General features: G+C 40.3%; 1 protein-coding gene and 1 long non-coding RNA gene across 3 annotated transcripts; one reads left to right on the top strand and one right to left on the bottom strand.

Annotated features, from left to right (window-relative positions):
- Window positions 1–289: 289 nt before the first annotated feature.
- LOC117815822 (malate dehydrogenase, cytoplasmic-like) lies at window positions 290–17,612 on the bottom strand. 2 transcript variants are annotated; one of them, XM_034687768.1, is made up of 9 exons: window positions 17,304–17,612; window positions 8,314–8,412; window positions 7,710–7,806; window positions 3,652–3,827; window positions 3,152–3,274; window positions 2,876–3,052; window positions 2,640–2,753; window positions 1,053–1,142; window positions 290–784 (listed from the first exon to the last, which is right to left on the bottom strand). In XM_034687768.1, the coding sequence occupies exons 1-9, from the start codon at window positions 17,355–17,357 to the stop codon at window positions 662–664; spliced, it is 1,053 nt and encodes a 350-aa protein (XP_034543659.1). In that variant the 5' UTR covers window positions 17,358–17,612; the 3' UTR covers window positions 290–661. The 2 variants fall into 2 exon arrangements, with proteins under 2 accessions (XP_034543659.1, XP_034543660.1); XM_034687769.1 differs by lacking the exon at window positions 17,304–17,612 and adding an exon at window positions 9,455–9,586.
- Window positions 16,836–21,258, top strand: LOC117815823. Its single transcript, XR_004631855.1, has 4 exons — window positions 16,836–17,091; window positions 17,236–17,479; window positions 19,468–19,658; window positions 20,935–21,258. It is a non-coding gene; the product is annotated as an uncharacterized LOC117815823 (long non-coding RNA).
- The last annotated feature ends 6,297 nt before the right edge of the window (window positions 21,259–27,555 follow it).

Genomic DNA, 27,555 nt, shown 5'->3' with positions numbered 1-27,555 from the left:
TAGTTGGAATTCTAAGATGATCAAAGTTGGAATTCTGAGATCAAATTTAGAGTTTCAAGATTAAAGTCAGAATTCTGATTTAAAAAATTTGATATCTTTTATAAAATTCTAACTTTAAAGTCAGAATTTAAATAAGAAATATACAAAAAAAAAAAAAAGAATGTATTCACTAGATTAACCTTCCAAATAAAAAATGTCATGATTGGTTGTCTTCCATAAAGAGACGATGTTGAGTCCACAGTGTTGAATGTTAAACCACAGAAGCAGAGAGGACTCAGAGGACTCAGGATTATGGTCTGTAAGTTTCTTGTCGTTTTATTGGTGATAACTTGTTCCATTACAGTTTCTGAACAGCTAGTGTGTGTTCTCATCTACCAACAGAGACATTCTCTCGGTGTCTTTCACACTGAGGAGGAGGAGGAGGCCAGGATGTGGTCGATACACAGGTTAACTGAAAACCTGAAGAAGTGGCCTGATGACACACGCTCACAGACACACACACACACGCACACACACACACACACACGGAGAGAGGTGACACACAGACGGCAGCTGGGACGGTTTATAAGAATGGAAGGTTTCTTCTTCATCAGAGCCGCGAGCAGCAAGCCTTCAGGGCGTCTAAGTGCTGTTGCTGCTGTTGACCAGCGGGGGGAGACAGTCACTGGGACAGGAAGTCCATGGCGGTGTCACGCTCCTCGACTAGCTCGGCCGCTGTGGCGTCCATCTTGGCGCGGGAGAAGTCGTTGATGGGGAGTCCGTCGACCATCTTCCAGGTCTTGTTCTACGGGGGGGGCGACAGAGGAGAAGGTCAGAGGTCAAATTCAGATTTTGTGGTATTTATACTTTGTATTTATTTTTCTGTTCAATGTCACCCTATCCATCGTAAAAAACACCCTTTATGAATTTAACCTTTTAGTTCCTGGGTCAGTAGTACCTGGGGCTAACAGTTCTGAGTATTTTGGGTTCAAATGTGACTTTAGGTGAAGTTCTGATTCCCACTGTGACATCAGGTGTGTTCTGTTACCTGGCTCCTGATTGGATGGACTCACCTTGATCTGAACAGGGAAGGAGTAGATGAGGTCCTCTGGGATGCCGTAGGAGTTTCCTTTGGCGAAGACTCCCATGGAGATGAATTCACCCTGAAGGTAGGAAACAGCACAGATCCAGTCAGAGAGTTAAAAACAACATGGCCGACAGATACTTCAGTTTGTAAACACGTGTTCTGAACAGTCTCTGATGGTGTCCGACAGATACTTCAGTTTGTAAACACGTGTTCTGAACAGTCTCTGACAGAGTGTCTCGTGCCGAAAATCTAGAGGACAGAAGGTTTGCCAAATTCTTGACACACTGTGGTTTTTCCTCTCTCTGATTCAGCTCTAAGTAAATAAAAAGCATGAAATATAAAACATGGAAGCATTCCGGAATGTTTCTCAAAGCATCAAAGAACTTCCGGAATGCCTTTCAGAGCATTAATTCCGGAATGTTTTTCAAAGTAAAAGCCTGATCCATTTTCTTTCTATGGAGAGACCTCCTTCTGTTTTCACACAAGGCTTTTATTTTGAAGTTGTGCCCGGGACAGTATATCGCTTTATTGGAGCCTACAGTAAACTTTCGTTTGACAACAAAGTTGTCATTACTTCAGGGTGAGGGAAGAAGCAATGATAAAGGTTATGGTGTAAAAGAATTATAGTTAGTACTATTGCTATTATTAGGATTTAGTTATAGTATTTTTATTTATTTATTTATTTTGTATGTGATGGTAGAAATATTAATAATTATTATTAGTGATGATTATTGTTATTTTCAATTTTTCTCTTTTCATTATTTATCTATTATTATTATTCATTGATTCATTTATTTCTATATAATGTTTTGGTCTCTATTAATCATTAATTTAGATCATGTCTTGTCTCTCACCCGTCTTGTATCATTATGAAAAACTTTAATTAAAGTATATATTTTTTTAAAGTTGTCTTTATGACGCTGGCTGCAGGTAAGGTATGTTAATTATTAAATAAACGTTTACAGGGAAGATTTCTTCTTGTGCGATCTCCCTCTCCCTTTGCATCCATCTCTGCGCCCTTCTCTCCGCTCATTCTGTTACCAACTTTTGATTGTGGAAATGTTAAAAATTGTGTACCGTACTGAAGTGGAAAGGACCGTTTGGTGGAAACCCAGCTCAATTTACAAGTTTTTATATCAACACTTAAACATGATTCAAACTATATCCGGTTATATAGCAGGAAAATAGAAGAATCTAGAAGAAACAACCATCTTTCATATACATTTTAAGACATTTAAGAATGCATTAAATATTAAGAGCTACTAAAATGTGTTCAAAACACTGCATAAACATCTAGAATATTTCTGCAGCTGCTAAAAACACCGTCCTTAATATTTGTACTGTGTGGCATCACGGGGCGATTTAAGGAGGAGCGAACATTCAGCAGGATCAGACTCAGTTTCACGTCCTTCAAATCTTTCTTCTTGCAACATGTTTCAGTTTCCTGAACTTTACCCGGCCCTCAGTGTCGTACTGAAACGCTACAACTCTTCAAAACGTGTAACTTCTCCCTCCCCCCTCTGACAGAGAGTAACGTTCAGAGCTTCGTTAGTATCGGTGAGATCTCACAGACCTCCTTGGTGCCGAACCAGATGTCCCTCATGTGATCGCAGATGGCCTTGGCGGCAGACATGGCGCTGGACAGCTTCCTGGCCTTGATGACGGCTGCACCACGCAGCTGCACTGTCTGCAGGAGGAAGAGGAGGAAGGAGAGGAAGAAGAGGAGGTTTGAAAAGTGATAACCTGGAGAGGAACGACCCTTAAAGAGAAAGAACGAGTGAGTGAGGAAGAAGAGAGAGAGAGACTCACGGAGATGAAGTCTCCTCTGAGCCAGGCTTCGTCTTTCACGGCGTCGTAGGCGGCCGTCTCGGAGCCGTTGACGTTGACCTTGGCGTGGTGGACGTCGGGGTACTGGGTGGAGGAGTGGTTTCCCCAGATGATGACGTTCTTCACGTGGTCAGCGGAAACGCCGCAACGCATCGCCACCTGCAGGAGAGACACGCGTACAGCAGCCGTGTCACAAACGAGTGACCAGAGAGCTAAGTGGTGTGTGTGTGTTAGGTTAGTGTGTGTGTGTGTGTGTACCTGAGAGGAGGCTCTGTTGTGGTCCAGGCGGGTCAGGCAGGAGAAGTTCTCTTTAGGGATGGATGGAGCAGATTTGGAGGCGATCAGGCAGTTGGTGTTAGCCGGGTTTCCGACGACCAGAACCTGAAAAACACAAAACCCCCTCCATCAGGCCGGTTCCTGCTCTACATGTGAAGCTTTGACCTTTGACCTCTCAGTAGATGTGGCCTCATGGAGGACTTCAGGTCATTAGGGGCCCTCCTGCTGGTTACATGCTTTGTTAAGGGTTGATGGTGCGAGCTGCGGATGCCTGGAACGCAGTGTTTCTGCAGATTAGAGCTCTGCAGGAACATAAAGCTGCTGGGAGTCGCTCTGCAGAGACAACGTGACGTCCGGGGGAACAGTCGGCTCAGTGTGAGGGGCGAGACGCTGAAGAGGCAGTTTCACTTCCTGAGTTTATCACCTCACACAGACACAGAAAGACCCCAAAGATCCAGCGTGGATTCAGTCTGACGCCTCACCTTCACGGTCTTCTTGGCGTGCTTGTCGAGCGCAGACCCCTGGGTCTTGAAGATGGCCACGTTGGCCTTCAGCAGGTCCTTCCTCTCCATCCCCTCCTTCCTGGGCATTGAGCCCACCAAGATGGCGGCGTCAACGTCCTTGAAGGCCACCTCCACCTTGTCAGTGGGGATCACGTCTGTAGAGGGAGAGAGGGAGGGGTTATAATATCTCTCTTTTTAAAGATGTCAACAAAAAACATCTTATTATTATAGGAAAACAACAGGATAAAGCAATATTTTAATATCAGGTTACTGATATTCATTTCAATTTTTTAGAAATGAAAAGACAAAACTTGAAAATTTTTATTAGAGTTCTTCTAGTTTTAGTTGAAAAAAGTGCTGTAATCAGGTATTTAAACAACTCTAGTAAAATATATTTCTGTACTTAAAAAGAAGCAAAACACAAACTCAATAAATTCAGTGTATTTTCTAAATTGTATTTGTAATATTTTGTAAAAAAAAAGTTAATATTTTAAAAATATTTTATTATATTTACCATTATTTATTTTTTAAATAATTTAAAATATTTGAAACTGTTTCATTTTGTTTGATTTCATTATTTCAAAAAATTTTGAATGTTGCAAACATTTTATTTTCTTCAATGTGAGTAATTGAAACATATTCAAAATCAAATTTATATTTTTAATTTAAACATATCTAATATTTTAAACATCAAAATGTATTTGGTTAATGTTAATTTATACTTTTTATTTTATTAATATCTTCAGCAACAGAAAAAAAATATTTTGTTTAATTTATATATACGTCATATTTTAAACTTAGGTAATTAAACTTAAATTTAGGTAGTTAAATATTTTTAAAATATTTAAAATCTTAAAATTATTTTAGATGTTATTTTCAAATTGAATTACTTAATGTTTAACTATTTTAATTAAATAAATTAATAAAAAAAAAAAAACTTTTTTAAATTTATATTAATTTTCTAAAATGTATTTATTTTGTAATGTTTGTTCTTATTGATTTTGTTGTGAGTAGATTTTACAGATACTGAAACTTGTGAACTACTTTTTTTCACACTGAATAATTTCACTGAAAGTGATTTTGATTGGCCGTCCTCCTCGGCCCTTTGAACAGAGATATCTTATCTGTAGTGGGCGGATCACGGTCTCTGCTCTAACATATGGATAAGGATAAGATGATGCATCAGGACTGATAAGGTGTATTGATTATTCTACAACAAAAACATCAGTGTCTTCTGAGTGTCTCTGAACGTACTCCTCTGAAATCTATGATCGTGTTTCTGCCTTTAAACTTTTATTAAGAATATTTAAAATTCAGACTCTTCTTGTTTTCATCTTCAGCCTCTCTGAGAGGTTCCTGCTGCTCCGCTGATCCTGATAACATACGTTAGATTATTAGAAGAAACTGTTATCAGAGTGGACTTCACTCAGAGTCCACCTCCCCTCCGTTCATTGTTGTCCCACCACCCCTCTGATTGGCTGCTGTGGTGCCGAACCTCTGACCAATCAGAGGCCTTGTTTTAGGCACTCCTTCCTCCTCCTCCTCACAGCAGCAGCAGCAGAGGTTAGGGAGGACAATGACACACACTCTCAGATAGTGTGTGTGTATGGTGTTTAAATGAGAGAGCACAAAGAGCTGCAGAGAGTGGTCTCTGCAGACTGATGCAGGTCTCTGTATTTATAACCTGCAGGGACATTCTGTTCTTATCTGAAGGGATAACAACTGTTCCAGCTGCTCCCTACAACAACCACAGGCTCTGTTTGGAAACATGACACTGACTCACACACACTACGGTCTTTGTTTTTAGAACAGTAACTCTGATCATTGATGCCTCACTGAGGAGTAAATAATATTAAAATAAGAGTTTATTATTTCTACCTGCTTTTTACTGTCGAGCTAATGAGGAGTTTAAAAATGCTGCAGCTGCAGAGAGGCTGTAACCTCTGCACCCGAACGCCCCGAAGCAAAGAGCTCCCAGTAAACGTGTTGATTTATTCCTGAACTGACGGGTTCAGATTATCATCCTCAGAGTCTGACAGGCTCAGATTATCATCCTCAGAGTCTGACGGGCTCAGATTATCATCCTCAGAGTCTGACAGGCTCAGATTATCATCCTCAGAGTCTGACAGGCTCAGATTATCATCCTCAGAGTCTGACAGGTTCAGATTATCATCCTCAGAGTCTGACAGGTTCAGATTATCATCCTCAGAGTCTGACAGGCTCAGATTATCATCCTCAGAGTCTGACAGGCTCAGATTATCATCCTCAGAGTCTGACAGGCTCAGATTATCATCCTCAGAGTCTGACAGGTTCAGATTATCATCCTCAGAGTCTGACAGGCTCAGATTATCATCCTCAGAGTCTGACAGCACCACAGGAAGACGTCCTGCAGAGATCCAGCTTTAAGAAGAACAGGAAGGAGAGGGAACAGCTGTGACATCACTTTCCTCAAAACCACCCGACTATATTGACATGAGTCAAGGGACTGCAGATGTAAATTAGCTTTAAGCTAACTCTGGTACAATGCATCTAATGGTGACATTTATGTTAAATATTGTACAAGGTCCCTTTACAAATAAATCAAATATTTTTTATTTTTTTTTAAAGTCAGAATTCGATTACAATTAAAATCAGAATTTTAAGATTAAAGTTGTAATTCTGAGATTAAAGTCGTAAGTTCAAGATTAAAGTCGGAATTCAACAATTAAAGACGTAATTTGACGATTAAAGTTAGAATTCTCAGATTAAAGTCGGAATTCTACGACTAAAAACGCTATCCTATGAATAAAGTCGGAATTCTAGGTTAAATCAGAAATCTCAGATTAAAGTCGTAATTTGACGATTAAAGTTAGAATTCTGAGATTAAAGTCGGAATTTTAAGATTAAAGCTAGAATTCTGAGATTAAAGTCGGAATTTTAAGATTAAAGTTAGAATTTCAAGATTAAAGTCGGAATTCAACAATTAAAGACGTAATTTGACGATTAAAGTTAGAATTCTCAGATTAAAGTCGGAATTCTACGACTAAAAACGTTATCCAATGAATAAAGTCGTAATTCTAGGGTAAATCAGAACTCTCAGATTAAAGTCGTAATTTGACAATTAAAGTTAGAATTCAATGATTAAAGTCGGAGTTCAACGATTAAAGTTGGAATTCATCGATTTAAGTCGGAATTCTACGACTAAAAACGTGATCCTACGAATAAAGTCGGAATTCTACGATCAAAGTAAGGATTCTTAGATTAAATTCAGAATTCTACGATTCAAGTGAAAATTCTGAGATGTAAGTCTGAAGTCTGAGATTGATGTCAGAATTCTAAATTTACTGTTTGAGTTCTCAAATTAAATGCAGAATTCTCAGAATAAAGTCAGAATTCTACAGTTAAAGTCGGAATTCTCTGATTTATGTTGGAATTCTAGGATTAATGTCAGAATTCTATCAATTATGTCGGAATTCTGATATTAAAGTCTGAATATCGAGATCAAAGTTGGAATTCTGACTATTTTAACTGGCTTAGCATTAAGAGCTGTTTTCAGAGGCCCTAATCCTCTTCAGTAAAATTTATCCAGCATAATATTTGTCTAACTCACGGTAAACAAACACACTAACCCGTCAGGCAGCAGCAGACCAGCAGACCAGCAGCCCGTCTGCTCTGAAAGGTTAAAATGACTGTTTCTGTTTCTGTTCTGGAGTCTGGCTGTTTGGTGGTAGCAGCTGTTTGTGGTTAAAATCATCTTCCTCTTGAACATAAAGCTCTCTCTCTGCAGGGACCCGTTCTGTAACGTTGTCAGACTCTTAGAATAATAATCTGAGCCTGTCGGGGACAAAAAGCACACTAAGTGGATGAAGTTCTGTGGAGACTAAGCTGTAGCTGTTACAGCCTGCCCCACTGCTGCAGGCTAAAGTCATCTACAGCAGCATTTCTGACACTTTTTGTACCTTTAGGTCATTTAGACCCCGACCATATATTTTCAACCTTATAAAAAGCAAACTGTGAAGGAGACAGCTGTTGGGGCTCAAACACTCTGCAGGACTCACCCCTCAGCAGTGGGAGGGCGCAGTCCTGCAGCTCCATGACGACTCCCTCCAGCACCGGCAGCATGGGGGGAATGTCCAGCAGCATCAGGACGATTGGCTGAGGAAGGACAGGGAGAGGTGAAGTTACATACCTCGTCTACAGGTGGTGGTTTTAATAAACAGAGGGGACTTTTAAATGACTTTGAAGATGCTAGCTAAACTTGGCACCAAACCACATTGAAAAAACTTGCAATTTAACTTAACCTTGCTAATAAAGAAAAATGTTATATTATTCAGATTGATTCAAATGTCCTCCAGAGAATATAATGACACTCTTTCATTCGGCATCTCTCAGGACGTATCAGGATTCAAATAATCTTTGCATGTGGTGCTATTCTTCCTTCTGTTTGGAGTCATCTGCTTTACAAGATTTCCTTAATCTGGCTCTGATGAGGACCCAAATCAAACTCGCCCCTCTGTAGAACATGCATTATTCATGTTGGGAACATTATGTAACAAGCCCTACTCTACACACGGCATCGCCCAGCTGTCTGTGCAGCGATGAGCTTCAGGGGGAATGGGGCTCTGCAGGTTATGTAACCACAGAGTTGATGCTAGTTCCTACCTGGTCCTTTCCGAACACATCTCCCTTGGCGATGCTGTACAGCAGGGAGTAGGCGATCTGGCCTGCAGCGCCGGTCACCACAACACGGATTGGTTCAGCCTGTGAATATAAAAACAAACAGGTTTAGTTCATGTGACATTGACCTAGATGCAAACAGAGGAACTGGCTGTATCACTAACTGCTGTTTGTGTTGCAGTTATAGAACCTGTACTAATTACTGTCATCACACAAGGTAAAGTGTTGGTTCACAAGGCCTTTTTTGTCCCTGCAGCTCCTCCCCCTCCTGTGGTACTCTGCCCTTTAGCACGCAGAGGACTCAGTACCAAACTCCATTCAGAAAAGAGCTCAATAAAGCATGACCTTGCATACTGGGGAGGGGAGGCACGCCATTCAGTCAAACTGTACTCAATATTGAGTGGATAGGTCCAGTGTTTAATTCGGCATGCATAACAGATATGAAGATGGGGTTAAGTTCTGTAGAAATGATCTTTTATGAGTGTTAGCCGACGCTTCCTTTAGCGCTTAACAATGAATGACAAACGGAAGCGCGCCATAAAGAGAGGCTGTTTGAAGACATGCAGCAGGTTCATGGTGATATTCAAACACGCCGATATTAAGCAGGTTTTATGTGCATTATGAAAATATATTCAAAGCTTTTTAATTTGTTCCATATTTAAAGAAAAGCGCCAAATCCTTAAATTATCACTTTTTCAAATGAGGTTCAACATGAGGAGCCTCCTGCTATGATTGGTCTCCTCCACTGAATAAAAGAAAGGGCCCATGATGTAACCTGACGCCGATGCCACGCCACGGCCTTCAGTTGGAGGCGGGTCTCATTAGAAAGTGTGCAGAAAGTCTAAAACCTGCAGAAACTGAAGCAGAAACTGAAGCTTCCTCTGTTTGGATGTAACTGCGCCACAGAGACTGCCCTCTGCGCGTGCCTGTCCCCGTTACCCCAGCACACAGACCCCCTCCATGAGAACATGAGCACCACATTAAAGTTTAACTCCTCCACCTCCATATCAATGTCAAGTACTCATGCATCCTCCAGCTCTCTGTACATTAGCATTTAGAGGTCGTCCTGTTGTAGTCCCACACCCTCACATTAGCTCAAACACAGCTAGCTTAAGATCCAGCTTACCATAGTAGTCTAAGGATGGAGATGGTTCTGGTCTGGGGTTCCTGTTCTCCCTGTTCAGAGTCGGACTGGACGGAAGGGTCACCTCTGTGCTCGTATTGTACAGTCAGGCGGTGAAACGTCTCTCCCCGCACTGTTTCAGGGACTTGTAGTCTTTTTGAGATGCTCACACGAGCTTTACACAACAGCCGTGTAGACAATAGGAACTCATTCTCCCATGATGCACCGCGCTGAAGACACCGCGCCCACCCCGGCTATATACGGCAGAGGATTTTCTGAAATGGTCGTTTTTTAAAATGAGATTCAGGGAGGGGCTCTCTGGCGGCCTCACGCGGACAGGAGCAAAACTGCATCTGTTGTCCCATAAAGACATGTACGGAGGAGGAACATGGCAACTAGAGCAAAACATATAAAGGAAATGTATGTTTTTAAAAAGAGAGATTAATGTCAGGATTCAGACTTTAAAATTAGAGTAAAAATACAACATCAAAGATATTGTTTTGCTCCCCTACCCTCCAAAATCCTGACTTTTTTCACAGAATTTTCAACAAAAAAAAGTTGAAATTTTGGGGGCTTCGAGGAGTAATTCTCTTTTAAATGTTTTTTTTAAAGATCTGTTTTTTTTCTCATTATAAACGGAGGATCAAAAGAAAACCCCAAAAATAAGATAGGTGAATAAATCTGTAATTTTCTAATATCAAAATCACAATTCTGACTTTTTTTGTCACAAAATTCTGAGAAAGAAGTCAAGATTTTTGAGGGTAAGAGAGCAAAACAATATTATCAAGGTTGTATTTTTACTTAATTTAAAGTCTAGATATGGACTTTAATCTAAAAAATCTGAATTCTGAGAAAAAAGTCAACATTTTGTAGTAGAAATTATTTTTAAGGTGTTTTTTAAAAAAAACTCTGAGATCAAAGTCTGAATTTGGAGATCAAAGTCTGAATTTGGAGATCAAAGTCTGAATTCTAAGATAAAAGTCTGAATTTGGAGATCAAAGTCTGAATTCTGAGATCAAAGTCTGAATTCTAGGATCAAAGTCTGAATTCTGAGATCAAAGTCTGAATTCTAAGATCAAAGTCTGAATTCTGAGATCAAAGTCTGAATTTTGAGATCTGAGACCAGATAATAAGCTGAAGACATGCCAGGAACAAAAATATGAACTGACTTTAAATACCTGAAAACACCGGAGCCCATGAGCTACCCCTAAATCCCCCTCAAGATCCACTAGTAATCCCATAAGGAATCATTGAATCCAATCAAGAACTATCCAGAAATCCCCTTAAGAACTTCTAGATCGCCTTCAGAAACCAATCAAAACCCAAGGGAACTGAATTCAAACCCCCTAAACCAAAAAACTTTCCCCTGAAAACTAAAGACCTTAAGATCTCCTTCAAGGACTGCTGGCAATCCTTTAAGACCCTAAGACCCAAGAACCACCTTGAGAACCAAAGGAAACCCTCAAGTGTAGTTGTAATCTCATAAAACCTTTACCCAAAGCAATTTTGAGATCTAATAGACCTCCAGAGTCTACTCAAGAACCAAACATCCATCAGGGAGTCTCCTCAGGAGTCCTTAAGAAATGGAACCCCCCCAAAACATGATCAAGTCAAGGAACATGTCAGAAACAATAAAAAACTGATGACTTTCAAATCCTGACAACACTTGAACTCTACAGGTACCACTAGATCCACCTCAAGAACCACAAACAATCACATAGGGACCCTCAAAACCCAGTTGAGAACAACAGGACTCAACCGGAAACAAGAACTTCCTTATTTCTAACTTAGAGTACTTGTAACCAACCAAAGCAACAACTGAACCTTTGGAACCTCAAGGTAGTCCCTTGGGAACTCCATAATGAGGTTCCCTGGAAACTTCCCTGCAACAAATAGTAAACTCCAAAACATCCCTGGGAACCAAACACCCTCAGTGAGTCCTTAAGGGTCAGGAACTCTTAGAACCTCATTGCTAACTTCTAAACTCCACTGAAGAACCTCCCCATTAGCCCTTGGACCGACCGAAGAACACCGAAACCCTGGAACCACGTGTTCCTTTGGAGCACCCTCAAGAACTCATGGAAGGCCTTTAGAAACCCTCCAAGAACTTTACCATTTAAACAAGCCAAGGAACAGGTCAGGAACCAGAACCACTTTTTAACCACTACAAATGCTGGAGCTCATGTGTTACCCCTGGATCCACCTCAAAACCCACTCATGATCCAATACGGATTTCTATTGGATTACCAGAATCCAATCAAGAGGTACAGGGGACACTAAAGAAGAACTAAACATCTTAAAAAACATCTCAAGAAGTCTTAAGTGACCCGTTATGGTTCATGAAACAGACCCATCCACATCTTCAAGAAGTACACCTCCTCCCTGAACATCCTTAAGAACTCCTCCTGACTGCCTTCAGGAACTCATCATCGCTGGTTTGAAACTGGAGTCAAAGGTGAAAGGTCACTCGGGGTCAAGTTCCCTCCCCAGACTGCAGGAAGTCACTGGGATCAGTTGCCAGGTTGTTAAGTTGTTGTTCAGCCTGTTATCTGCAGCTTCTCTGGAGGTAAATCTGATCAGAGTGGACCGTCTGATCTTCTGATTAGAGAGCAGAACACGGGAAAGTTCAGACGTCAGCATGCTAACACTTTAATCAGGGGGTCAGAGCAAAGACTGCATACAAGAACAGGATGTAGCTAGGTCAGAAGGTCAGTCTGAAATCTGCATTCTTTCTAATGGCCAGCAGGGGCACCTCTGCTGGTTCACAGGTAGTTTGACTCTATTGAAATCTATGAGATAAAGAGTCTACTTTCAGTTGATTCATTACTGCGGTAAGCATTTTCTTTATGAGCTAATGCTCTCACTGTCCCTAAAGCAGAGGAGGATTTAAAGTGTGACTAGATAAAAAATATATCTTGTTGTATTAAAATCAATCTGCTAGTAGTCCGCTATTTATTGCCTTAGCATATTTGGTTTAAAGACTGTTTTTGTCAGTCAAAATTAGCATCCTAGTTAATATTAAAGTTATGGCTTATGGAGTTATAGCTAGGGTTTGCCAACAACCTTTCTATGCCTGCTCTAAAACATAAAATAAATTAAAGCTGCAAGCGGCGATGAACGGGCCCTCGCACGCGAGCCGCCGCCGCCTACTACGCGAGCCGCCGCCACATGTAAACCACCGCCTGATATTTGCCACCACACGATGCAAAAGCAAGATCTGAGAGTATATACTGCCTCAGGTGGTGCAAATGTTCCAAGTTTTTGGCAGATTGCCAAGAAAAGCTCCAAACTTGACAGAGTGCCACGCCCACAATTTTAGTGTGAACATAATTCCTTTAACAATTATTTAATCGTCAATATGTCTGCTATAGAATGTGCCTTGTTTGGACTGAATCAGAGAAAAACTCTAGGAGGAGCTCTCAGAAGTATGCATCCTTATTTGGGCGTCATTCTTCACATTCAAAGCTGTATGTGTGTTTGATGCCCCGCCTCAACGCCTGCCACGCCCACATTTGGACTGAATCGTAGAAAAGCTCTCGGAGTTAATAGCGTTTGTATGCACCCTTATTTTGACGCCATTTTTCATGTTCAAAGCTAGGTGGCGCTCTTCCTGTTGAGTTTGGGATATGGGTGCAAGAGGCTTTTTTGTGCGTCCTGATGACATGAATATGTGTGAAATTTTTCAAGCATGTAGCTCAAAATAACCCCTATGGGGAGGGTTTTTTGAAAACTGTAGGGGGCGCTAGTGAGCACATTTTTTCGACTTTTTTTGCGAAACCCATAAAATGTCGCAATTTTTCCCAGCACTGACGAGTGTGTTGGATGAGGTGAAATTACGTGCATTTTAAAGTCACAAAAATCAATTTTCCGATGTTTTTTTTTTAATGCCCCGCCCCAAACTCTGACACGCCCACATCTTTCGTCTGAACGGAATGCCTTTACTTTGTATTAATCGTCAATGGGTTTACTATAGAATGTACCTAGTTTAGACTGAATCGGAGAAAAGCTCTAGGAGAAATTAGCAAAAATATGCACCCTTGCACAGACCCATTTTGGCCCATTTTTTCATGTTCAAAGCTAGGTGGCGCTCTTCTTGTTGAGTTTTGAATATGGGAGCCACTGACTTTTTTGTGCGTCCTGATGCCATGAATATGTGTAAGACTTTTCATGCATGTAGCTCAAAAAACTCGATGCGTAGGGTGTTATTTTTACCTCTAGGGGGCGCTACAGAATTTTTTTTTGTGAGACCTGTAATAACTTGCAATTTTTACCAGGCCCGATGAGTGTGCAAAAGTACTCGTGCTTTCATTCACGTTCAGGGGTCCAGAACTGTAATCTCCTATAATATGAAACCCTTAGGGTTACAATAGGGCCTTCGCCACCAGCGGTGCTCGGGCCCTGACAATGGTCATATTGCCAAACTGAATAGTTAAAAAGGAGGGGAGGTAGAGGGTACAACCTCTATCTATCTCTAGAAACTCTATTCTCTGTTTTCTTTTCTTTCCCCTGATCCCTCTTGAAAATGGGGGAATAGGGGGAGGTAGAGCGTACAGCCTAATCTGGTAAGGGGTATTTGGGGGGCTCTAGCTGAAAACTGGCTTCTTGCCCTGTCCTTTGTCTATCTCTACAGACTCTTCTCTCTGGTTTCTCTTCTTTCCCCAATTCCTTCATGAAAATGGGAAATAGGGGCGGTAGGGCATACTGCCCAATTTGCTGGGGTCGGTAGTATCCCAAACAGGCTTTTTGCCTTAGCTCTGTCTTCCTTGTTCTCATTCTGATGTCTCTCTACTGTTATATCTTCTTTCTCTCTCACTTTCCTCTTGTGGGAATGGAGAAATAGGGGGAGGTAGAGCATACAGCCTTATCTGATGAGGGTAATTGGGGGCTCTAGGTGAAAACATGACTCTTGCCCTGTCCTTTGTTTATCTCTACATGTTCTTCTCTCAGTTTCTTCTTCTTTCCCCTGATCCCTCTTGAAAATGGGGGAATAGGGGGAGGTAGAGTGTACAGCCTAATTTGCTGGGGCTGGGTTCTAGCCCCAGGTCTACCTCCCTTGTCCTCTTTCTGATGTCTCTCCCTGGACTGTTCTCTCTTCTCTCTCTCTTCTTTCCTTTTATGAGAGTAAGAGAAAAGGGGAATAGGGGGAGGTGGAGCATGCAGCCTAATTTGCCCTCTCATAGTTCAAACCTCTCGCTACGGACTCTCTTTTCTGTTTCTCTCTTTTCTTTTTGAGAGTGCATACGATAGGCAGAGAGAACGCCTGAAGGGGGACGGTTCTGGGATGCTAGGGCTAAATGTTGAGCCTCTTTGAAGTGATGTTGGCCCAACTTGATGAAACACTAGTGGAGGGAAGTGCCTACTTGATACCCCTGGTGAAGTTCTGGCTCTTGCTGTTCATCTATCGTTACATTTGGGTCATTGGGTTTGGGACATCAGGGGGCCATGTGGTCAGGCACTAAATACATTTAGTATAAAAGTTAACATAGACTTAATGTAGGGTCTAAAACTTCCAATATTTGTACATTGAGTTGGTCGCCATACCTGAAAGGCAGTATGACAGAAAACCAGGACCAATTTGAACATGTAGACAACTTTAACAGGTTTAAATTCATTATGAAGAGACTCCCAATACAGGCAACATTATAATTTGATTTATTTTGAGTAATACTTATGTTTATAATAAAAAAAATACCATGACATATGTTTTCCCAACATTTCCCTGCCCCCACTTTGCACAAAGTTACTTAAAGTTAGTGGCCTACGAAGAGCCCTGACCTCAACCAATCAACACTTCTGAGCTGCTAAGCTAAGCTAAGCTAAGCTATCAGTTTTTGACAGGAATATAAAAGTCTCCACATAGTTTGGTGAACCAGCCGCCTCTACAGAACAAAGAAAGTGCAGCAGCTGAGCGAGAGGGATGTTCTTTCAGAGAGGAAGTATCAGTTTCAGCGAGGCCTTCATTCATCCCTCAGCCTATCAAGGACACCGGCAGCCATGTTGGATCCGTTCACTGGGTTCAGATGCTGTGAGGCTATAACAGGCTGCAGTACTGTGCTGCTGGCAGGAGCTGGCCATGGTGCTGATAATCTGCATCCAGGACGGGTGCGGCAAGGCAGCGACAAAACAGGAAACAAGGCCGAAAGCATGTCTGATTCGGCCTTCAGAATAAGAGCGCAAAGGTTGAGGCGTGAGCACAAGATGTTTGATTTTGATGGAGCTTTTTATTTAAGGAAAATCTGAAAACCCATTTTAATACAGGCTAAATAAAAATTACAGACTTGCTGCATTTAATTAACATTTCATAGAAAGCAAAATATCATGATTTGGTTTCAGTTATCTTAAAATAAAGGTCTTTTGAATGTGAGTCTATTTCAGATAAGGTATATTCTATAATATAATATGTAGGTATTTGTGTTTGGCGGCGTATCATGTTGTGGTTTTGCACAATAACTGGCCTATTTTTTGTTTTCTAGATCCCCAGACATGTAAAAAAAAACTTTCTTATCCAAGGAGAATGAGATAAATTAATCTGAACCAATAAAAAACTGTTATTCCAACATGGAATGGAAAAGAAAGTCTCAGGAATCAATCGAATATTACTCATTATCACAGGACATTCAGTAGATTTATTCCTTTACAGTTCTTTTAAATGAATTTTATGTCTTTTAAAATATGTTTTATTTCTTTATCTTGCCCGTGTGATTTTATGACCTGCTTGTTTTATTCTGCTGCTCATGTAAATCACTTTGTAACCTGTTTTTTTGAAAATCACTCTATAAATATATATATATTTTTTTTTTTCAAAGATCTGTTTATTTGAATTTTAAACCATTTCAAACAAAAGTTCAAAGTAAATAATTGAAGCAAGTGATGTTTTTTTGTATAAGAAACAAAATAAGTGAATGAATGAAAAAGCAACCAATAATAACAAATGATAATAATTTTAAATAAAAGACAAATAGATAAGAATAAATAAATAAATGGGTGAATATTACCAAAATAAATAAGTGCAAAAATTAAAAAAGCAATAACAATAAAAACAATAATAATAAGACCAAAAACAAACTGAGAAATAACATTTAACAGAACATGTTCTTTAAAATAGATGTCATGCTGTGAGAGGGATTCAAAGCCTCAAAGGATCAAGATAAAGAAATAATCCATGGTAAAAGAAAAAATTAAGAAAAAAATAAAAAATCTGCAACATGCTTTATTGAGGTGGGTCCTTGAACTTAAGGGTTTTTATAAGTTCAAAGAAAGGCTGTCATTTAAAAAAATTGGTGGATCTGCAAAGAGTATTTTTAATATTTTTGAGTCTGCTTATATTATTTTTTTAATTATAAATCACAGTATCGCTGCATGTCTGCTTAGGGCTTCCTTACTACAGTAACATTTCACTTAAGAAGTATTTATTGAACGTTTTAGTATAGTTAAGGTGTCTTTTATTTTGAAGGATGTAACCGGATGTTCCTGTCTTCACCTGGCTGGCTTCACCATGGCTTTAAACTCTTTGCCAAGTAGGAGCGACTCTTCCTGAATTAATGATGACGGGGTCAGGAACATGTCGATATCTCACCGACACGAAGGCGGGGAAAAGTTTAAGGCGGCCATTTTCTCACCTTGAGTCAATCTGTGACCAGGTAATTAAAAATAACACACACTGCACTGTGAACACACAATAAAATACACACACAAGTAACACAAACATGTTTTAAATGACGACATTTTGGAGGGAAAAGAGTCTAACGGTCAACTCAAGCTAACGGCTCTATGATGCGTTCAAGGACGCCCGGTCAGCAGCGTCCCCGCGGGAACTCCCAGCTCTCTGACCGGCTGTGCTGCGTTCACTCACCCGGGAGGAAACCGCCCGAACCACCAGGTACATGGTGGTCAGGAGGGTCAGCATGGTCCCGACGGTCTGTAGGGTCCCCCTTCACTGAAGACTGGCGAAGCAGGAATGGCGTCTGGACCAGAATCGGTACCGAGAGGGAGAGAGAGAGACTCCCCCACAGAGAGAGAGAGAGAGAGGTAGGAGGGAGAGAGAGGAGGGAGAGAGTGAGGAGAGAGAGAGAGAGGCACCAGGGGCGACTTGTACCCGCTCTGCAGCTCGACTCTCCGGGCTTCAGCCTGAGCCTGAGGATCCCTCTCAAACCCCCTGCTGCAGTCTGGTCCCTTAATCAGATCTGGAGGACTAAAATAGCCTCTGACTGGGCTCCTAAAGCCGGCCAGGTGCGATGATGATCTCAGGTGTAATTTAATAATAAAGATGGAGGCTTTCACAGTGACAGGAGTTTTTTTGGGATTGTTGGGGGTGCATGTAGGAGTTCCTGACGTCACTGCAGGGGAACAGGGTGGTAGGATGGAGGATCCAGCACTAAATGTGTGTTTTAGGGTCACATGAGGACAGCCAGGCCCTGCAGCAGAGTCACCTGGGCTGGGAAATACCAATCAGGAGGAACACTGAACGCACTGCAGAGTTTTAACCTCTGAAATCCTTCAAATGAAATCAATAAGGAGATTAAAGTGAAACTAAAGGGTTTAAATTCATCTTTAATGTATATTTCATTTATTTATATCATGGAAAATCTGAAAAACTCATTTTAATACAGGCTGAATAAAAACATACACAGCTAAATTACATTTAATTAGCATTTTATAGAAAGCTAAATATCATTTGGTTACAGTGAGCTTACTTTAAAATGGATAAGACATATTCTTTGATGTAATACAGCTGTTATAAAAGTAAACTTAAGATTTACCTTTTTAATCTAGCTTTTAATTTGGAGTAATTTATTTTTATTTTCATCATCGCTTTAACATTATTTATCTTATTGACTTTTCTTTTTTTTAACAGTATGTTTATTGAGTTTTTTAGTAATTTCCAAAGACACGAAAAATTCTAAATTCTAAATTCTAAGTAAAATATGAATAAAATATATATACATACACATGCACATATATACACATCTATAAGAATACAAGGGGGGAAAAAACAACAAACAAACAAACAAAAAAACATTAATTACAAAATTTTACAACATTATTATTGTCTGTATTAACCACAGATAACCAATGGGAGCTTATTGACTCATTTATTCATTTATGTATTTAGTTCTTGTATTTATTTTTTTAAATGTACCTTATTTTTAACCTTTCTTTTTACTCTTGCTTTTTTTTGTATTGATTTTATTTTATTTTTAAGTATTTTATTATAATCATTCCATTTTATTTTTATTTTATTTTACTGGTTTTTATCAGATTTTACTTTAATGATTTTATTTTTTGGTATTTATCTGATTATATTTTATTGGAATTATCTTATTTTATTTTTCTGATATTTTTCTGATTTGATTGATTTTTATTTAATTTACAATAAAGAACCTATTTTCTGATTTCAGGATCAACAGAACTGTCTTTATCACAAGAAAATAAACTTTGTTATCTCACGAGAATGAGATAAATTAATCTGTATCAATAAAAAACAAAATAGTTTTGTTATTCAAACATTGAGTTGAAAAGAAAGTCTCAGAAAACCATCAAATATTCCTCATTATCACAGGAAAACGGAGTAAATATAAAGTATCCCTGCATGTCTGCTCAGGGCTTCCATACTGAAACAGAGTTCAGTTTAGAAGTAGTTATTGAATGTTTCTAGTGTTAATAGTTTGTAGTTATGGCCTCTTTCTTCTTTAGTTGTCAGTGTTGGTCTTTTATTTTGAAGGATCTGACCCTCAAATTCCTCTTTAATGTGTTTATTTCAGCTTCAGACAGCTCTTATCAAAGATCCTGGTTATTAAAACCAGTCTAGCTCCATGTTAGCTTAATAAAGTTATAAAGGAAGTCTTTAAAAATCTTGTTTTGACGAACAACCCCAAATATTTTCATTTTTAACATTTCAAAAGCAGCACATTCACACAATTTGGAAGTTTTGAAAGACTTATATTTCGTGTCCACCAACGTGTCTTTAACAAATCAGCAGCATGTCATGTCTTTGAATGTAATCCTGTTTGTGTCAGACGTACACGTCAGGCCGTGTGGGATAACTTCCAAGTCCCTGAGATTATATCTAAGTTACTGCCGGGAAAGACGAGCCACTACCTGAGGACTGGAGGAAGTCAATGAGGAAACGAGTGTCACAATGAGGTCCACTGAGGTCCAAATCCAAGGTCAGGATCGAGTCAAAGCCCAGGTCGCAAAGGTCATACAGGTCAGTGTAGTCGTGCATAAGTCACTGAGGTTATGTGAGAGTCGATGATAAGGTAACATCACACACTGAGACAGAAATGTCACCCATGGCCCCATACTCAGTCTCAGCAGATGTGTGTCTAACATGAGTCTGGTCCTGCTGGAGGTTTCTGCCTGTTAAAGGAAGTTTGTCCTTGCCACTGTAACTTGCTAAATGCTGCAAAGTGCTCTGCTCATGGTGGATTAAGATGAGATCAGAGTCCTGTCTATAAGATGGGACTGGTTTCAGTTCCACAGATGTGACTCTGCCTGTGTATGTTCCCCGTGTTGATGGTGGACTCCTCCAGGCCTCTGTGTTTATTGTGTCATTACTGGCCAGCATCTTTTTCCTGGAGGTTATAAAAATAGAGGTGGGTAGCAGGATGAGAGGACCCGCTGATCTCAGGACCGGTTTGTGAGGATGACACAGAAGAATGGCGCCAAACGTCTGATGTGACGAGTCCATGCAGGGTTCAGGGTCAGGTCAGGTGAAATCAGAGGAGAGTTCAGATCAGGTTATGAGTCTGGAGTCTGATTTAATCATAATGATTTTATTTTCTGATATTAACTGGTTTCATTTGATTTATTTTTCTGATATATTTTTTTATTTTATTATTTTGAATTTATCTACTATCTATCAGATTTTATTTTATTATTTTACTCTGATAGTTTTATTTTATCTATTTCTAATCTTCTGATTTAATCCATTGATTTTATTTATTTTTCTGATATTTTTGTGATTTTGTTATTTTTATTATTTTGAAAGTTTCTACTATTAATCAGATTTTAATTGTGTTGATTTTTTTTTTCTTTTTCTGATATTTATCAGATTTTATTTGATTATTTTACTGTGATGGTTTTATTTTATTTATTTTTTAATTATCTGATTGAATCTATTCATTTTATTTTTCTGATATTTATCCGATTGAATTTGTTTATTTTATTAAAATTAATTAATTTTTCTGGTAATTATCTGATTTAATGTATTGACATTAATGTAATAATTTTTCTGAATTTTTTCTGATTTTATTGTATTTATTTTCTATTGTAATGATTTTGTTTTATTTTTAGGTATTTCATATTTCCTTCTTCTTTCTTGATTTATCCCTGTATAATATTTACCTCTTCAGTTGAGTTAATATAGGGACTTAAATATTGCTCTTAATGCTCAAAGTCTGATAATGTTGTATTTTGAAAAAACAACAGTAATAATCTTCTAATCTTGAATCTTGCATGTTCTTGTCTCTGTGTTCTTTAAGCACCGTGCTGCTGAGGCTGTCACTCCTTCCTGCAGCCAGCAGAGGGCGCCACATGCATGAGGAATACAGCTCATTTGAAGGACTGCAGGCGGACTGACTGCAGGTGGACTGAGTGAAGCCGAAGGTTCACAGGGGGTGAAGTAGTCCCTCCTTATGTTGGTTCCCACAGCTGGGTGATATCCCTCCTCCTCGTGTAGAACTGGTTTTAAACTCAACACATAATCATCCTGTAATTACCAACAGAAGAGCGACGTGGCATCTTTGAAGAACTAAAGATTCAGATTTCTTTCAGTTCATGACTTTTTTTAAAATTCTCAAATCTTTGCTTGGACGTGTTTTTTCATTTGGGCACGTTTTGGAGATTTTCTGATTTGCCCAAGTTTAAAAATCGGAGGACTGAAGCGCCTTGTTGATGTCCTGACAGCTCTTAATGTTTACCCAGCCTCATCTAGAACCACTGACTTTGTATAAAGATGAACCCTGTGTCTCCACCTCCTCTTGTTGGACAAAATTGAGGCCAAAATATCCCCCATTACTGGTGCTTAACCAATGTTTTACAAGTGACACAAAGAATGTTAAATAGTAATATTTAAAGATCATTGGGAGGTTGTGAGGTATGAACTGACTGCCTGTGACCAAGACCCCTAGAGCTGCACCACCAACCTCCGCTGGTCACTTGTTGTTGACTGTTTAGGAGTCTTTTTCAAACGAACCAGAACACCACATGGTTTATTTCCTTCATACTATACCTCTGTTTTCTTAAAGTGCATGATAACAACCTAATGGTGTTAAGAAGTGGGGTTAAAAATGCATCTTATACCCAAAGTGTTGGGGTAAAACAAAGTTGAGAAACACAGGAAGTCACTGTTCAGTGGAACCTGCAGGATTCCTCCAACATGGGTGGTCTCTGAGGGATTCAAACTTGTAACCCTGCCTTGTAAAACTGCCTCCATCGCTGCCCCTCTTCAACTCCTCAGTGCATCGATGATTTGTTCAAGCATCATGTCAGCAAACCTGCGAGGAACAACACAATGCTCGCGATGACAGAGACCAGGTAAAGTGGAAGTGCGACCCTGACCGGGAGCGGCCTGTCCCTGCTTGAATCCTCGAGGCCCGACGGTGATTCTCCTGACCGCGAGGTGAAGTTTGGCATTCCTTCACGCAGCCATCGCTGGCACACACACACACACACACACACACACACAATGCATGATTAGGCAGCCTTGAGTGATTTGCACAGCAGGTCCTAACCCGCCAAATAACAGCCACTCAGTCAGTCGGTCAATTAGAGCACGCATCCTGAACACACACTCGCCTCACACGCTGATGCTGCAGACTGGAGGTGTCGTTAAAGCTTAAACTGGAGCACTTCAATTTTAGGAACCAGTTCTTCATGCTGTCAAACTGTGAGGTCAAGTTTTTCTAAACACCTCCACGTGAAGACGTGGTGTTAATATCCTGGGTTTCATTCTGCAAAGACTTCCCCCCCTTACTTACTGTGTCATCCTGTAATGCTATCGACTGGAAATGTTAGCAGGGACATACAACAAACTTTCCCTGCTAACATTACGTTAGCTTGAATTGATGTGAGGTCAAGTTTCAAAATCATGAGGATCAAAACAACATCATCGTCTTGCTGCAAGGTGGTGGTTAGAATTTGTGGTTCCTGTGTAACCAGTGATCCTATCAGCTGGTTCACGTCTTTGCACCCACTTTCCTTCAATAGGGGCTTTTCAACCGGAAGAACTTTACCCTGGAACTAGGAACTTTACCCCTGAACTACGTGCGTTTCGACCGGTGGACCCAGGTTCTAAATTTAGTTCAGGGGTAGTTAATCTCCCCCCTAAAAAGCCCCTGCTAGGGGGGTAGTACTTTTCAAAGGTCCCGGGACTTTCAAGGGGCGGGGCCTGCAATGCTGAACGTGTCTGATTGGTAGATTAACCGCAGTGTTTTTATTCCGCCCTCCATCCACAATAACATCACACACATCTGTGATTCTCTTGGTTTCTCTTTCTTTCATTAGTTCTTTCATAAGTGTCAGTGTTTGTGTTGATTCATTCATTGCTTTTTCCATGTTTTTAACCGCAGGCACAACATTTTCACTTTTTTTCATGTTTTTCTGCTTTTGGAGCACAATTTCAAGTTTGAGGAATTTTATTTTTTTCGACAGGGTCAACTTTGTCAATTTTTTTTTGTCAAATTTGATTTTTTTCAAAAAAAAAATTTTGTCCAAAAAAATTTTGTCAAAACATTTTTTGTCAAAAAAAATTTTGTCAAAATTTTTTTTTTCAAATTTTTTTTTCAATTTTTTTTTCAAAATTCTTTTTGTTCAGAATATTTTCTTCAATTTTTTTTTTCATTTTTTTTTTTTTTTTCAATTTTTTCCAAAAACCATTCACGGTCATTGTTTTTTTCATCTGTGATTCTCTTGATTTCTCTTTCTTTCATTAGTTTTTATTTGTTCTATCTTTTTTGTATGTGTGTGTACTTTTCAAAAGAAGAAGCTGTGATTCTCTTGATTTAGCAGCTTGTAACAGTAGTCTTCTCTCAGCCCACCGTGAATCCGTCTCTCCTCCCGGTGTTCTGGTTTTAAAAGTGACCCTGTAAACTGGAGACCTTCAGCTGAACGTGTCAGTGTTTGTGTTGATTCATTCATTGCTTTTTCCATGTTTTTAACCGCAGGCACAACATTTTCACTTTTTTTCATGTTTTTCTGCTTTTGGAGCACAATTTCAAGTTTGAGGAAAATTATTTTTTTCGACAGGGTCAACTTTTTTGCCAATTTTTTTTTGTCAAATTTAATTTTTTTTCAAAAAAAATTTTTGTCAAAAATAAAATGGTCAAAAAAAATGTGTCAACATTTTTTTTTCAAATTTTTTTTTGTCAGATTTTTTTCAATTTTTTTTTCATTATTATTATTTTTTTTCATTTTTTTCCAAAAACCATTCACAGTGTTTTTTTCATCTGTGATTCACTTGATTTCTCTTTCTTTCATTAGTTTTTATTTGTTCTATCTTTTTTGTATGTGTGTGTACTTTTCAAAAGAAGAAGCTAATGTTATGCTAGCTAAGGACTGACTCCACTTTGACGTGTTATATTTTTGTGTATTTTTACCTTTAATGATAGAAACAGGAAACCTGGGGAGTAGACAGTGTGGGGAAGACATGGTGGAGGCCAGGAGTAGAACTGGCGACCGCTGATGTACATGGGGTGCTACATTAAACCGCTAGGCCAACCGCACCCTGATTATCGGTTTCACTTTCACTTTCGTTAAATTAAATAGTTTTAATGTCGTCATTTTTACGTTACCGGTCTTCACTCAGACATCTGCATCATGTAATGAAGATAACATAACCTATTTGCTACCTATCATATTATTAGCTATGTAAAGTCGTGCTAGCCTGCTGATTTGGTGCTAGCTAGCTGATGTACTGCTAGCTGAAAATGGACTCCACTTTAACGTGTTTTTGTATCTTGAATTTAAAATTGAGGCGTATTTCAAGATACAAAAACATCTCATGTTTACATTCAGCCAATCCTTGCATAATATCATGTAACACTGTACATTTAAATTTAAATGTTAGCTTCCTAGCTAGCACACTTGCTGGCGTTTATGCTGCTGGCCCTTTAAGAGGTATTTTTAGAACGTTCTGAGGTAATCGAAGGAGCCGTGAGCCGTGTGTTTCTGAACATGAAAGCTTGTCGTAGGAATCATTCGGCTGCACGTTGGAAATATTAATCATCAGCTGGTATTAATGAACGCCTCTTTCCACTTCAGGCCGCTCTCCGGGTCTGACAGCTGACGCGTAAACAAAGCGCTGCGGTGTGAAGCCGACATGTCACGTTAGCCGCCGCGGCTACGATGGAGGCATGGCCCAGCCTGTTTACCACGTCTCTCATTACTCTGCTTTGTCTGTCCTCCCTGCCCTCCGCTTTACCTGTCACTCACCCACAGACGCCTGAGGAAGGGGATGACTGCTGCGCTCACCTGCCCACGCTGCCAAATAACTCACACACACACACACACACACACACACACACACGTAAACACACATGTAAGAGTTTAGCATGACTTCCTCCTCTGACAGACTCGCTCTAATGAAAGCTGTAAAAGGATTAGAAACACTTTTCACTCTGAAACATGACGACCAAACCTGTGCTGCTTCCTGTCCCGCCAAAATAAGAGACAGTTATTCTGAAAACTGACAACAACAAGCAACAAATATCAAAATACCACAACGGGTCACATGTTTTGAAGCCAAGACGGGCAGATCTGGCGAATGATGTCGTGCCGTTGATGTCCCGCCCCTTTTTCGCCGTTTTAACCCTCCTGTTATGTTGTGGGTCAAAGTGACCCATTTAAAAAAATGTATACATCTTAAAGTGAAGATCACAAAGATAATTTCATCACATTCATTTGATTCAGTGACTGTTACGTTAGGCCGGGCAAACACTCTCCAATTTATAAATGTCCAGGTGAGAAGTGAACTCGAACTATACGACCTTATCAATAAATACAAACAACAATCATCACCTTCTGACTTCAGGCTGATCTGTCTTTATTTGCATGTACTACAGTACCCTCTCTATCATGCAGCCTTGTTGCTTTAAGACGCTCTCTGCTGTTTCACACAGGTGTGAACGCCTGAAATTCAAACGACACAAGATTGCCAAGTCAACTTTATTTAAAGGGGACATATCACGCTTTTTTCATCAACATATATTGGTCTAAGAGGTCCCCAAAACATGTCTTTAAAGTTTATGCTCAAAAAAACACTTTGAAATCAGATTTTGGTCTGCCTGAAAAACCCTCTTCTTCATTCCTCATCAGAACACTCTGTTTTCTCTCTGACCACGCCCCCTCAGGAAGTGGGTGTGGCCTCGGCTGTCCAGCATGTTGATCTAATGTTTACATGTTGGCTGAATATACACGGCTGCTCACAGACCCGCGTTACTTCAACCCTCTGAATCTGATCCAGAATCTGATCCTGACGGAGAGGCGCCTGTAGCAGGACCTTTCTGAACCATTGGTCACAGATTTAGTGTTTCTTGTTGTTTTATTTATCAGTATGTAGACGTGTGTCTTGGTACACAGCTACCAACATGTAGCTATGTGGCTATGCTAACTAGCGCTAGCACTTATCCACCACTAGATCTTCAAATCTGCAGACGTGGGGAGTCAAAGCGACCTTTGTGTTTATTAAGACAGCCTACAACTAGCATGCCTCCCTCCTAAGCTCCTTGTTAGCACACATGTGTGCAGGGAATGAAAAACAGAGGAGGGGTTGAGTTGTATTTTATACAGTCTATGGGCTGAACAAGCTCCGAGCTCTGACTTCCTGTTACAGACCGGATGGCGTTGTTACGTAACAAAAACACGGAAGTCTGAAACGGCTGGTTTCAGCACACATTTACAGAAAGGTGGAGAAATCAGAACAGGGGCAGAATGGATTCTTTTCATTCTCAGGGGGTTTGTAGACAGGGACACAGATTTCAGGTAGAGAACCATTAAAAAGTCAATTTTGCATGATATGTCACTTTTAAAACAACCAATGTTGGTCAAACCGTTCCTGCTTGACTCTGATGACCCGGTGCAGGCGGCACACAGGAACCTCATTGGTCCACAGAGCTGTCCATCATGATGCTATACCTCTTTTTAACGCATCCCACAACAAATCAAACTGAACTAGTCAGAAACATTAACACTGTGACATGAATCAGCCCGACGAGAGCGAACTTTAACGATAGAAACCACGTCTGAGAAACATTTACGTGAGCTGTGTTTGGACTGTAGAGTTTGACTCATGTTGCGTCTGTTATAATGGAGGAGGCGGGGTTTATGAGCTATACTGCAGCCGGTCAGCAGGGGGCGCTCTCACAGTGCTGCCTTCACTTCTTATGTTTTTATTCAGTCTCTGATTCGAGCTGATAACACGAGCACAGAGAAGGTCAGAGGGACAGAGGACTTTGGGAAACGTCTATAACTGCATCAGCTTTGAGAGTGAGATATTTATATTCCTCTGAGGGAAGGTGAAAGTGTTTGTTCTGTGAGTCGCTCTAACCCGGCGCTCAGCCAGTCCGTCTGTCAGCGCCTCCGTCTGTCAGGCCGGAGCAGGAATGTGAGGAATGCGGCTCTCTGACCGTTGATCTGGATACGAGCCGCAGCTTTCATCGCTCCTCGGCTGAACCCAAAGGACAAACACGTCTGCTCGCCCGCCTGAACCAACTGTGACCGTCCTGAGGCTCGGCTGGCGTCGGCGCCGCCGCTTGTTGCCCGTTTGTTATGGCTGGCGGACCGACAATGTGGGGATTATGAATATTTTCGTTAGCTTGAAGCGCCACAACAACAACACAGACGGCGGAGAGGAAACGCGATTGCATCGAAGCGACGGTTTTCTTGGTGGCGTTGTAGATGCTGGTGGAAACAAGGTGCATTGTGGGAGCTTCTCCTGACCTCAGGTTGAACCTGGCGTTGGTGATCTCACCTGTGATGGCCGGTTATCTCCTCCTCCCTTTGCGTGACTCAGATATCAGAGGCAGGGGAGAGATGGCGGCCTGGTGTCTCATCGGCGACCTCCCCTGCGCCCCTATGAACCCGACACCCGTCGGCCATCTTGGTTC

This window comes from Notolabrus celidotus, chromosome 7 (genome assembly GCF_009762535.1).
Source record: "Notolabrus celidotus isolate fNotCel1 chromosome 7, fNotCel1.pri, whole genome shotgun sequence".
In the NCBI taxonomy this organism is placed as follows: domain Eukaryota; kingdom Metazoa; phylum Chordata; class Actinopteri; order Labriformes; family Labridae; genus Notolabrus; species Notolabrus celidotus.
Note: the sequence above shows the minus strand (reverse complement) of the source record. Positions and strands in the feature narration are given on the sequence as shown.